This window comes from Tachypleus tridentatus, chromosome 8 (assembly GCF_004210375.1).
Source record: "Tachypleus tridentatus isolate NWPU-2018 chromosome 8, ASM421037v1, whole genome shotgun sequence".
Classification (NCBI taxonomy): Eukaryota; Metazoa; Arthropoda; class Merostomata; order Xiphosura; family Limulidae; genus Tachypleus; species Tachypleus tridentatus.
In genome coordinates this window covers 98,700,605-98,713,654 of record NC_134832.1, presented here as the reverse complement: position 1 = coordinate 98,713,654, position 13,050 = coordinate 98,700,605, and the positions used below count along the sequence as shown (strand labels likewise).

Below are 13,050 nucleotides of genomic sequence, written 5' to 3'. Positions count from 1 at the left end.
TTGAACATTATACTAGCATTATTTGCTCAGAATAATTGAAAAACCTATTCAATGGACATCAAAACTGCCTTTCTGGAAGGACAAAGTACAGAGATATCTGTATCTGTATACATTCATTAAAAAAAAACCCAGTGCACCATGAAAATTGTGGCACCTTAAAAAATATGGGTGTGGTCCAGGTGATACCTCATTACAATAAGTGAAAAATTAAAATACTTACGACAGATCTAGGAGCAACAGTTTCTAAAGTTAATCCAGCAGTATTCTATTGGATGATAAAACAAGGAACACTAATATATATTTTAGCTATTCACATTGATGCTTTTACATATAGGGTAAAACATCTGAATTTGAACCAGCAGTGATTGATAATGTAAGATCTGCATTCTCTATTTTGAAAGAAATACAACTTTATATTTCAGTATATTGGTATTGGACTAATTAGTGATGGTAAAGAAATATTTTATGGATGGCTCACTAGAGTGGACCAGATATTTTGTTTGTTGTAACCTAGCATCACACATCAAAATTTCCACAGTAGGAGATATAAAAAAAGTGAATAAAATAATAAGAAAAGACCAACCTGAGACTGTTCTCCTTAGATTTCAGCAATTGGCAAAAGGAAAATTGTCAATTGCTGTTTTTAACAATGCGTCTTTTGGAAACTTTCCAGATGGTGGAAGTCAAAGAGGACATCTGATTTTGTTAGTTGGTAAATATGGGAAGTTTTCACTCATATGTTGGAACTCTAGAAACATTTGACATGTTTGACCATTGTTGGTGAGACATTAGCAGTGTATTAAGCTATAGGTACAGCAATATTTATTGCCACTCTATTTGCTGGATTGAGCACTGGTAAATCCAGTCCAAGGATATTACTACTTATTTGCATTATAGACTTCACTTGTGTATGCCATAAGATCAAACAAGTTCATGAATGAGAACTGAAGTTAGTGGAATTCAAGAATCTGTTGAAAGTCATTAGGTCAAAAAAGTTACTTGGTGTGACACTGGAAAACAACAAGCTGATTATCTGAAAAAAAATGAAGCTTCATCTTTTATGTTAATGAAGACACTTGAAGATGATATATTGGATTTTCAAAAATTATAAAACTATGTGTTTAGTGTTGATGGTATTTGTTCCTTTTTAATGTTGGACATTCTTCTATTATGTTGAAATTTCTAGTGACTGACCTGATCTTCAATAATGACTTATGATGAATATTTCTTTAAAAAAATAGAGGAACTTTTTAACAAAGTTGTGGTTATGAATAATCGAACAACTTTTTTGCAATACCTTTCTTCACTATCCTTTGAGCACGCATAGTAGATTGAGTCCATCAATACGACCTGTGAAAACTGTCATTACTGAGTTCCATTGACAATATGTAAATTTAAATTTATTGTTCTTCAACCAAAGTTGGCAGCACTAATGCAACTTACAAGAACAGTGAAGAGTAATTACAACCAGAAACAGCATGTCTGGCCCAAAGACAAGACTAAAAAAAATCATAGAAGTATGCTACATAGGCACACTTAAATTAAATTGTGTAATTTAAAAGATTCTGACTGTGGTCTACACATATTGCAGATTAATGCATCAAAAAATTGTTTTATTTGCTGTACCGTTAAACGAAAAAATGATACACACCATGAATTCAGTTTCAAAATATGTAGATGGTCATAGTTTTCCTCAAATAACATAAAAAACACCTTTTCATTTGACTGGTCTGGCATGCCACCAACAATGCAATGCCTTCCATGTTCATTGTTTTCTACTGTAGATGAAAATTTTACACAACTTAGCATACTGGCAAAAAAATGAATACTATTTCACCATCTTTAAAAACAACAAAATCTACAAAAAAACTTCCTAATCATGAAAATTTGCTACTGTCAGTTGAAGGAATTAGAATAATTACTGTTACGACTGGAAAAGGCAGTGGGATTCAAAAACATATTCTATATGAAAGTAAAAAATGGCAAACAGAGACTTTTGGATGTTACCTTACATTTTGCTTCATGAGGCTTGCTGTTTTAAGATGACAATAATATGACTGATGATGCAGCAATGGTAACTTTTTGGAGAAATTCTTGAGTTTGTAGACTGTCAACTCAAATAAAAAAATGCAAGCTAAAGACAAAACAATGCAAGGGTATCCCTATAACTTATCATGGCAGAGTCAATATGTGTTCATTGAATTTTACTATAAGGAAGTGCTAAAACCACTTTTAGAAAAGAAAAAGCCATTTACTATTCTACCATGTCTGATGCCATTCCAAGTGTCTCTCAGCTTAAGTAAAACAGGTCGATATTGAGGTATTAGGTTCAGAATGAAGAAACCTATCTGTTCTCCAGTTTTTAACACCATAAAGTCCCACTAGATTACTGCAAAAGTCATGGATTCAATGAAACAAATGTGTTAGAAGAGATGAGGTGTCCAGCTGCACTTTATGAAAAAATAAAAATGTCGCGTGTTCTCCATGTGGTGCTTATGCACTTAATCTTGTTGGAGTTCACATGGCAAGTTGATGTTTGAAATTGTAACATCCTTAACTATCACTCCAATGAGATGAAAAACTTCAACAGATCAGATACATTACTTGCTACACTCTCAAGTCCAACACATGATGGAATGCACATACTTATGTCCAGTTGCAATGTATCTCCCAAATATTTTGTAAGCATTTAAGTATGATCTTTAAGCATCATATCTGACACCAGAAATTCATTCAGAAGTGAAATTCTTAAAAGAATAATTCAACTCATTTTTATGCCTTGTGTTAAATACCATGTACTTCAAACTTCTTTCAAATATACTGAGCAGCATTAAAAATGCAACAAGTAATAAAATGAGTTGTTTCATACAGGTTGAGCAATAACAGTGCAAACACACCTGGGTTTAAATCATGAGTATTCTCTGAAAACAATTCAGTAGTTCAGATCATTTTAATCAGTGTGATCACATGTCAGTATTTAAACCAGTCAAAACTTACCCATCCCTTGCTGTTGTACATAATGTGAGAGTATGGAAAAACTTTTGTATGCAGTGCACACTGTTCCTTCAGCTTATAAAATGCTGGGTTTTAAAATTTTAATTTCACCTCAAAGAAAGATGCCATGGATGATGCAAGAAAGCAGAGATCAAGAGGTCAGGATGCTGATGACACGGATGACACCAGCCAGGGTCACAGCACACTTTGTGGTGCACCTTCATGCATGACAATGCACGTCTGCACACGATAAGGGCATGTACAAATTGTTTAAATGAGAACAATGTGAATGTTCTGGACTGTCCTCCATATTTACCTGATATGAATACCACTGAGCATCTCTGGGACATTCTGGATCCTGCTCCCAGCTCTCTTGCTGAATTACGTGCAGCACTTCTGGCTAAGTGGGACATCACCCCACAGAGACAGATTGACAATCTTGGTAACATCTATGCCACACAGGATCCAGGCTCTTCTGGCAGCGAATTGAGGACATACCCATTATTAGTGTTCTGGACATTGAAATCCTGATTAAACTATTTGTGTGCAGTTTCTTATCAAATTTGAATATTGTGTAGTGCAAAGACATGATTATTTCATGATATGTACATTCAAAAGTTATGTTTAACCTAGCATGTTAAGATTGTTTAACTGTATGTACGTTTTTGTATTTTTAATGCCTCTCAGTATATTATGAAATGAAACAAGAGAATAAAACTTTATGGAATGTCACTTGAAATGGAATCAGCTTTCATTGCAGATTTCTCTGAAAAGCTAGAAGAACTGAGAGACAAATGATCCAGCATTTTATCAGAAGCATAAAAATTGCACCATTCTTTCCAGAGAAATGTTAGGAAATAGAAAAGACTTCATAATGAGGCCCCAGATTCTCCAGAAGAATAAAGCCTGACACCCACTTCCACTGTAACAGCTGAAACAAAAGTAGAATCTTTGTTTTATAATAAATGTATAGTACATTACTTTGAATTATGTTACAAATGATGTGGAACACCAATTTAAAACAACTATGAACTTGAAACAACACTGAACAGTAGTTCAGAAGTATCCTAAATACCTGTCAAATAACTTTGTATGAAAACTATTGCTCTTAAAGAAAACCTTTAAGTTTACATTCTGCTAAGATATTGAATTACTGTTGCTTACTTTGCTAATGAAAATTTACAGCAAGAAACTGCAAAAGGTCTTCAGTGCAATGTTTATAGCCCATCATCCTTTCTGAAACTGAACAAAATAACAGCAAGAACTGAGAAACCAGGCCATGAAAATTTAACAAATATCTTGTGTTTCTATCAACCAAATGTGAATTTACCAAAAACAAAATTGTCTTTATAAATGATTCCACTTTGTAAAAACTAGAACAGTGGTTTTAATGGTAAAGTGGAAACTGTATCCTTCATTTTATTATTTTATAGCTTCAATATTTTTCCATGTTACTCTGTTACTCTTTCATGTTATTTTCTGGTAAAATAAGATATTAAACTCATCTACTGTCATACTATAAATTGTAGACACTGTTAATATGTTTTCCAGATTGTTTAGTTGATGTCAATGATGTTTCTGTCAATTCTGATACAGATATATTTATTTCAATAAATATAAATGATTAACCATCTGAAAATATATGTAATTGTAAAGGAATAACCTGTTTGAAACCAGAAGGTAGGAGTCAGGTTGTGTACTGGACCCAAAAAAGTGATGCTTGGCCCTGTCTTCAAACATCCACTGAACAGTAGCTTTTCTAGTTTTCCATACATCTACTAAAAGGCACATTTTGTAGTTGTGGAAGAAAGACACTAAAAACACCAATGAGAATTTTCTCTTTCATTTTCCTATCAAACTGTAAACTTTTTATTTGCAGTTTATACATTTAAATGTTTTGTACAGTTTTCATTTAATTAACAACTGTTACTTTTATATACAACAGCAGTATCCATTACAGATATTCTGTTGCATTTCCATTCAACATGAGTTGTCACAATGACAACTTGAGATTTACATTATGATGTCATTTCACTGATAGGTATTAGTTTACCATCAACAATCAAAACATATTTTTCACATGAAATTTCCAATTTCCTTTGTTACTTTGTACACTTTTCTAAACATAATTTTTTAAATGATTGTACATAAGTATTTCTAAACATGTTTTATAAGCATCTAAAAATTTTTAAGAGCCACAGATCAAATACAAGTAATTATTATACATGACAAATATTATAACTGATATCATTAGACAAATGCATTAGTGTGAACAGTAGCATACCATAATCAGTATTATCAAATTTCTTTTTAAACCAAGTAACAATCCTTAGTTTTGTGAATTAATGTTATAGAAACTTTAAAATAAATTTGTTTAAAGTAAAAATATGAAAAGCCTTTCAGTATATACAACAACATGTTGTTTAAATATAAGCCACACATTCCAATATGTTATGTGCTAGTTCAATTGTTAAATTATATCACAGGCAGAACTAGTTTTCTCAATGCAAAGTATGTGCCCTTTTATATGCCTTCACCATTAAAACTGGGAACAAAATCAGAAACAAGACACAAGTAAATAAGTCTTGTGATAAATGAATGTCATGAAATGATTAAGCTGCAGTAAATCACTCTTACTTTTTTACATTGAAATAAAAACAAAAAACATTCACCCATGTTACATTATATAATAATTACAATATTATTACATCTAATACAGTGGAAAAATTTAATGAATAGTTTGATTAAAACCACTTAATACTAAGACTGGAATACAAAATAAAGTAAGTTTGAACATCTGCAATGAAAAACAAACTGATATATAATATTGAAACTGCTTCTCTTCAAAGTAAATCTAACTATAAAAGGTAGCTTAATAAGGTTTGGCATAATAAAACAATAACCATCAATCAATGGATAGATACTACCACATATGGTATTTGTACAAATATGTATACAAACATGAAAAGAAAATTAACCTTCAAATTACCAAGTTTTTTATATATTATTCCTTATCCAATACAGTACATATTGAATAACTGTATGTTTGTTACCATAATCATTATAAAGGAATTACTATAAAAAGTTGATGAAATTCTAATTTTCTATGTGAAATACATAGAAAACATCAGTAGTAGTTAATAGATTAAACTGCAATATTGAGTGTGTTTTTGTTGTAATTGTTCAAATTGTTTTATGTGATTTGTCACAAATTCTGTAAACAATAAAATAATCGACCCTCAAACAATTTGACCATAAAAAGTGAGGAAAAGTGAGTTTTAAAGCTGATAGAACCAGATGAATCTGTTATTCTACAGTTAAAATAAAATATAAAACATGTTTATACATACATATGTGTCAATAGCATATAGTGGGTTTTAGAGTAGGTCACACAGTAAGAGCCCACGAATGCAACATACAGTTACGACAGAAAGTGTTTGTACCCCTGCGTCCCAAGTGGTTTTTTGCTCATAACTTAAAAAGTATCATGATTAGGCTAATAGAAGTGTATTATATTTCAAATATTATACTAACACACATCTACATAACTTTTTATGTAAATTAATTGACAAATAAACTGCTTATACACAAATAACCAAAAATAGAAGAAGCAGAAAGTGTTCATACATTTCAGAAAACGTGTGAAAAAACTGATATTCCCGTAAAAATTTTGCTTAGTTTGGCAAATAAACTACATATACCATTCCAGAACTAGACACTGGGTTCATAATTATTGGAATTTAGCCAGCAAAAAATTTACTTCCTGCAATTTAGTGCTGTCTCCATGATTATCTGCTTGGTCATCATGGCAAACAGGAAACAACTGTCCAGTGATTTAAAAAAACAAATTATTGTAAAATAGAAGTCTCGTGTGTCTCTTTCCAGTATTGCTACACAACTTAATGTGCCAAAATCTACTGTTCAAAGCATAATTGCCAAGTTTAAGCTTACAGGATCAACTGCTAACCTCCATAGTTCTGGACGCCCCACCAAAATTCCAGAGAGAACCCAGAGGAAGGTTCTCAGAGAAGTTAACAGGAACCCTTGTTTAACACATAATGACATACAGAAACTGGTAAGGGAAACTGGGGTTGAAGTACGAACATGTTACACTCTTCTGGGTTCAAAACATGCCGTCCTCATAGAACTCCATATTTAAAGCCTGTTCATTTAGAAGCACGACTGAGGTATGCAAGAAAGCATGTAGATAAACCATTTACCTGTTGGAAGAGTATTCTTTGGTCAGACGAGACTAAATTCGAGCTATTTGACCACAATGATGTTCACTATATTTTTCGTAAAAAGGGGGAACAAAATCTTCCAAAGAACACCGTCCATACAGTTAAACACAGAGGTAGCTCGATCATGCTATGGGGTTCCTTCAGCTCTTCTGGTGTAGGCAGCTTTCACTGCATCAACAGAATCATGAAAAAAGAAAAGTACGTTGATATATTAGGCATTTATATCAAGAATGATGCTCGAATCTTGTGGCTTAGGCGTCATTGGATCTTCCAGCACAACAATGACCCTAAGCACACATCAAAATATGTGCAATCCTGGTTGCAGAGAAACCATATAAGCATTCTGGAGTGGCCATTGCAGTCACCTGATCTCAACCCAATTGAAAGCGTTTGGCATGAGTTGAAGACCAGGGTTCATCAGCGTCATCAAAAAAACTTGCAAGAGTTGGAGGCCTTCTGTAAAGAAGAATGGAAGAAAATACCAGTCGAGTACTGTCAAACAATCATGAAGGGCTATGAGGAGAGATTGCACCAAGTAATTCACCTGAAAGGCTACACAACTGACCATTAAAGTAGACGCATGAAAACTTTCTGCCTCTCCTATGTCTGGTTATTTGTTTATAAACAGTTTATTTTCGTTCAATTTACATAAAAAAATTATGTATATATGTGTTAGTACAATATTTATAATATACTATACTTTCATTATCCTATTTGTGATACTTTTTAAGTTATGAGGAAAAAACTACTCATGACGCAGGGGTACAAACACTTTCTGTCGTAACTGTATGTAAGAAAAACAAATTCATATATATAGAATATGTTTACTCTTCCTGTTTGTACAAAAAGTAAACTTACAATATTTACATAAAAATTATTCTACAATAACATGAAAGAGTCCAACAAAGGATGCAATATCATTGACCTTGAACTCCTACACATGCATTAGCTGTCATGATATTTTAAAGTAGCATGAACTGAGCTCTATCAGATGTGGCTGTGGCTTCATTTCAGAAAACAGGACACTATTAGTAATGCCAGATTAGACTTGTAGAACTTATATAACATGAGACGGAAATACTGTCACAGCTGCAGAACAACGAAAGTATAAACCACAAACATATACTAAAACAGATTAAACATAAGAAAATACATTTCATTAGATTGTATTATCACCACATTTCTAGTTTTCTGATTGGTCATGCAGTGCATGACTTGCATGCCCTGACTTCACACCACTGACATACATATACATATATCATTTCAAGGCATGAAATGCAATAATTTCAAGTCAGTTATTCAGTTAGCATTCAAACTTGTATATTTTTCAATAAACTTTAACTAGAGCTTTTTTTACTAGTTTGGCAGATTTTGTATTTATTATACAGTAACATAATAATAGTCAAATTAAAGTAATACAGACATTTATAAAATGTTTTGTACAGATCCTACATCAGAAAATAGTTGCATATACAAGGTCTATAAACATACAATAAAAAATTTAATATTTATCTACCATCACAACATTAGGTAGATATTAAAAAAAATATATTTACCTGTTCCAAATTCCAATGTGAATTGCAGAGCTAAGTAGCTAATGCAGTTTAATAATTGATTATTTCCACAAGAGACTTCAACAGTTGGAATAATCAAATATAATGCTAATAGCATGCATTAATTTCAATTAACTTACATTTTTAACATTAATTGAGTTAATCATAATTTTAATTAATCAATTATACATCAATTAATTGAGTGATGACAAGAAAACCCACTTGTAGAGAAAAATATGTACGTAAAAATGACTCGTTTGGATTGAGAAAATTTTTATGTAGAGGAGTGAACAACGTTTCAACCTTCTTCAAAACACTGTTCACTCCTCTACAAAAAAATTTTCTCAACCCAAACGAGCCGTTTTTACATATATATCAATTAATTGAGTTAATCTCCCATCTTGATTTTTCAGGTTAATTTACATTGCAACAAGTAATCTTAAGGACTATCAAAATTCAAAATTTTTTTTTTAAATTACTAATCCATTATTTTCATTATGTTTAGCTGTTTCATACAGAGTGGAATGTTTTAAATTCCAGGATGTTTGAATTAAAATATTTACTTTCCTGGTAAGTTGTCTAGACAGCTCATATAATTCATAGATTGGATGAAATAAATAATCAAAATAATAAAAACTTAAATACTCCTATTATTAATAATGTAACTAGAAACTACACATATATTTTTACACCAAAACTGAACTTGTTCATTGTTACAAACACTTTCTAAAGAATACAGAATCATTATATAGTTATAGGAAAGTGCATAACAACAATTGAAGTTCTTAGCTACTAACAACTATCAAATTAAAAATGTTAGTTGAACATTATCCCTGTTATTAAAATGTCTGTCAATAAAAACATTTTTCTTTGAATGAGATGTTCTAATCTCTGTTTGGGTTATTAGCTAGTGTTTATCTTGTTTGCATGAATATTATGTTCCTTATTATTAACTGAATTATTATATAAACATGCTTTCAATCATAAGTGTCTGAACAAATTTTCAACATACATTTTTAACAGAATATGTTTTACGTATGATATTACAAAGTTCAATCCTTTTTGCCAAAAGGGTTCTTCTTCATTTTTAATAAATTATGTTATCTTGAAACACAAAAACAGTGTCAGTGGAACTTCATTCAGCTTGTTTATGTGATAATACATTTCTTTTAAAACATACAACTGTCATTCATTCTCATATCAAGCCTTATGAAAAAGTTACTTGAAATATTGTTAATAAAAGGTTTTTTTCATAGACATGTATGTTATGCTTCAGCTATGTCAATATGACAACAGCAATTTTATTCATTTCAAACAACCTATAATTTGTAATTTTTCACCAACATATTCTTCTGGTTTGTTCTTTCTTAAATAATTGCTTGGCCAATTAACAAAATGTTTGTTACCATTACTTTATATTTACTATGAATATTAAAATCAGTATTTTGTATATTAACTACCCATTGATTGTGTTTGCATATTGATTAAACTGTAGTTAATAAATAGTACTGAATTGTACTTTGGTTATTCATGAAGTTCAGTTCAGAGGGTCTTCCTATAAAAGTTATCCCAGGCCCCTGAAGTCCTTAACCTGTCAATGCATGTATTTCATTATTATAGTTTATTTAACTCTTGCCAATTTCTATCTTTGATTTTCAAAACCTTAAGCTAAATCACTAAACCTGCTGTCAAGGAACTGTAGTTGTCACAACTGAAAGTAATAATTTAGAAATCACATGGTTAGTTGATGCAAAAAAATGCAAAGTTCCTTTTCTTATAGTAGTACATGACTTCTTTATAAAAGAAGTTCTTATGAAAAGACAATTAGTTAAACATAATATACAAAGAAATATTCAAATAGTAATATCATTCTAAAATTACTGCAATATCACATATACAATAAATACCATATCAAAATTCTTAGATTGGATATAAATGTGCTTGCAAAAAGTATACATCCTTTGATATAGTTGAATAATGAACAGAATATTAGTCTGTATCTCAGAATGGCTGGTATGGGTATTAGCACTTTTATTGACAAAGAGAGAAAAACGTTTCAACCTTCCTAGGCCATCTTCAGGATTTCCTTAACCTGAATATTGGTCTGTGTCTGTAATACATACTTTAATGCCAAAACTTAAATATTTAAAACATATAAAACTTGCATGAGAAAATTATGAACTATTATTATCTTAATACAAAGCTGATATACACACACATATATATAATTAATAATTATAATTTACAAAAAAGTAAACTATATTTTATGTACAGTGCCACTCATATTTCCTGTATATTATCAAGATGGCTTAACACTCTTCAAAATAACACATCTTTGAAATATAAATTGCCCTGTTCCTAATCAATCACAAAGCCCAAAATTTGATGATTTTTATGAAAAAAGTTAATAAGTTTTTTTTACGACTTTCTTCCTATGTTTCAATTGTGAGCTGCTCTTTTACCTTTCATGTAGCCTATCCATCGGTCAGCAACTGATTTAAGAATAGGGTCATTTTCAAAAGTACTTAATAATAACAGTTGGTTAATATGGGTGGTATGATAGTCCCACCGAGCCAAATTTGGTGCCACTCCCAGTGTGTAATGCCGGAGGTCGTATAATGACCCTGAACCTGTATCAAAGAGAGGTAACAACTTCTTTAAAGAAATCATTCCATCCTCGTATAATTTTGTAACCTCTTTGCAGTCTTTGTGTGTGCAAGTCATTTTTAGATCATAAAGACCCATTAGAGAGTAAATGAACCCATTGAGTACAAATGAACTGGGAATAGTGGGGTACTCTTCATACCAAACATACTTTCCTGCAAAGGTAGTCATTACACCATGACTTTCAGATTGAACTTTGAATGGTTTAACAGCCTTCATGGCTGTATAAAGATAAGTCATGTTCCCGGTGACTTTAAAGGCACGTGTAAGCACAGAGATGGCTTGACCTTGTCCCATTGCAGAGTACCAGCCTGGAGCTAGATCTGCCATACCTGGAAAAAGACGTCGTGAAACCATGATTGGCCAACCACCTTCTTCATCTTGATGACGAACAAACCAATTAGCAGCTGCAAAAAAATGAGCCATGTGGGCAGAAGAGCAAAGAGTAATGTTGTCAATGTATCCCCACCCCCGAAGAGTTATATCACGTACCCTTGGGCTACGAGGTTTTGTTTCCTTTTTAGAAGTTTTTACTAACATCAGCCCTTTTTGTAGATCTACAATAAGATCTCTTGTTATCTTCATCCAATCTCTGCTAGTCCCTATCCCAAAGAAGACTTCCTTTTCCTGTGCAGATAAAAGTGAATTGGTCATAACATAATGTAGTTTATAAATTGTATGTTTTCCTCCAAGAATGGTCACTGACAACGTGACATTAGCCTTCATCATAAGATCAAAAGCTAAGATCATGTGATTGGAATCTTCTTTTGATGTAATGGTAAATCCAGAGTCAGTGTCAGAACCTGTTGTGATTTTTTATAAATTAAGAGAAAAAGAAAAGATTTTATATAATTTATAGTAGTAAACAAAATTTACAATTAAGCTAATTTCAGTTTGCTACTTCATGAAATTATGTAATATACTGTAATAAAATACAAAAGGATTGATATTTCTTTTTTATCACTTTCCTATTAACAATGATTTAAAAAATGTTGTAAGAATAGGCATGATTGCATTCAACTCTTTAAGTCAGTAATTTTTTGCACACCCTGCCACTGATCTGAAATTTGTTTCAAAATAAATGACAATGCTTCATGGAATGTCTGGTATATTTATTAAAGGTTGATAATAACATGACTTAGGTTAGTTTTCAGTCTACAGACATAAATGTTATTGAACACTGTTAATGCCCAACAGGTAAATCACGATGTTCAGCCAGACATTGTTTGGGTTTAAGAAATTAAGAAAAATTGAAATGTTAACAATACAAAAGACAGATACACTAACCATAATACTGTTTTATTACTTCCATTCAACAGCTTTGTATTATTGCCAAAAAGTGTAAATGGAATAGTTTATGGAATCACATGAAAGCATTTTTAATTTTCAGTTTGTATATGAAAAACCCTTGGGAGATTTCACTTTATTGTTCAAATAATTTATACAGATACAAATAAGATGGAAGTCAAACTTGATAAATGATGCTTCAATGTTTAATAGTACAAATGTTCAAGGTAATCTCGATGAAATAATTCTAACTCATGCAAGATATATACATACATACATACTTTTCTTATAAATAAAATTGTTTTTGTGCA

General features: G+C 31.5%; 1 protein-coding gene across 5 annotated transcripts in view; it reads right to left on the bottom strand.

The window, feature by feature from the left end:
• Window positions 1-4,839: 4,839 nt before the first annotated feature.
• The window catches only part of LOC143223030 (D-glucuronyl C5-epimerase B-like), a 162,227-nt gene continuing 154,016 nt past the window's right edge, over window positions 4,840-13,050 (bottom strand). For all 5 annotated transcript variants that reach the window (XM_076450404.1, XM_076450407.1, XM_076450405.1 and 2 more), the window contains one exon: window positions 4,840-12,255. In XM_076450404.1, the coding sequence (XP_076306519.1) occupies window positions 11,228-12,255 (1,028 nt within the window). In that variant the 3' untranslated portion in view covers window positions 4,840-11,227. The remainder of the gene's footprint in view (window positions 12,256-13,050) is intronic.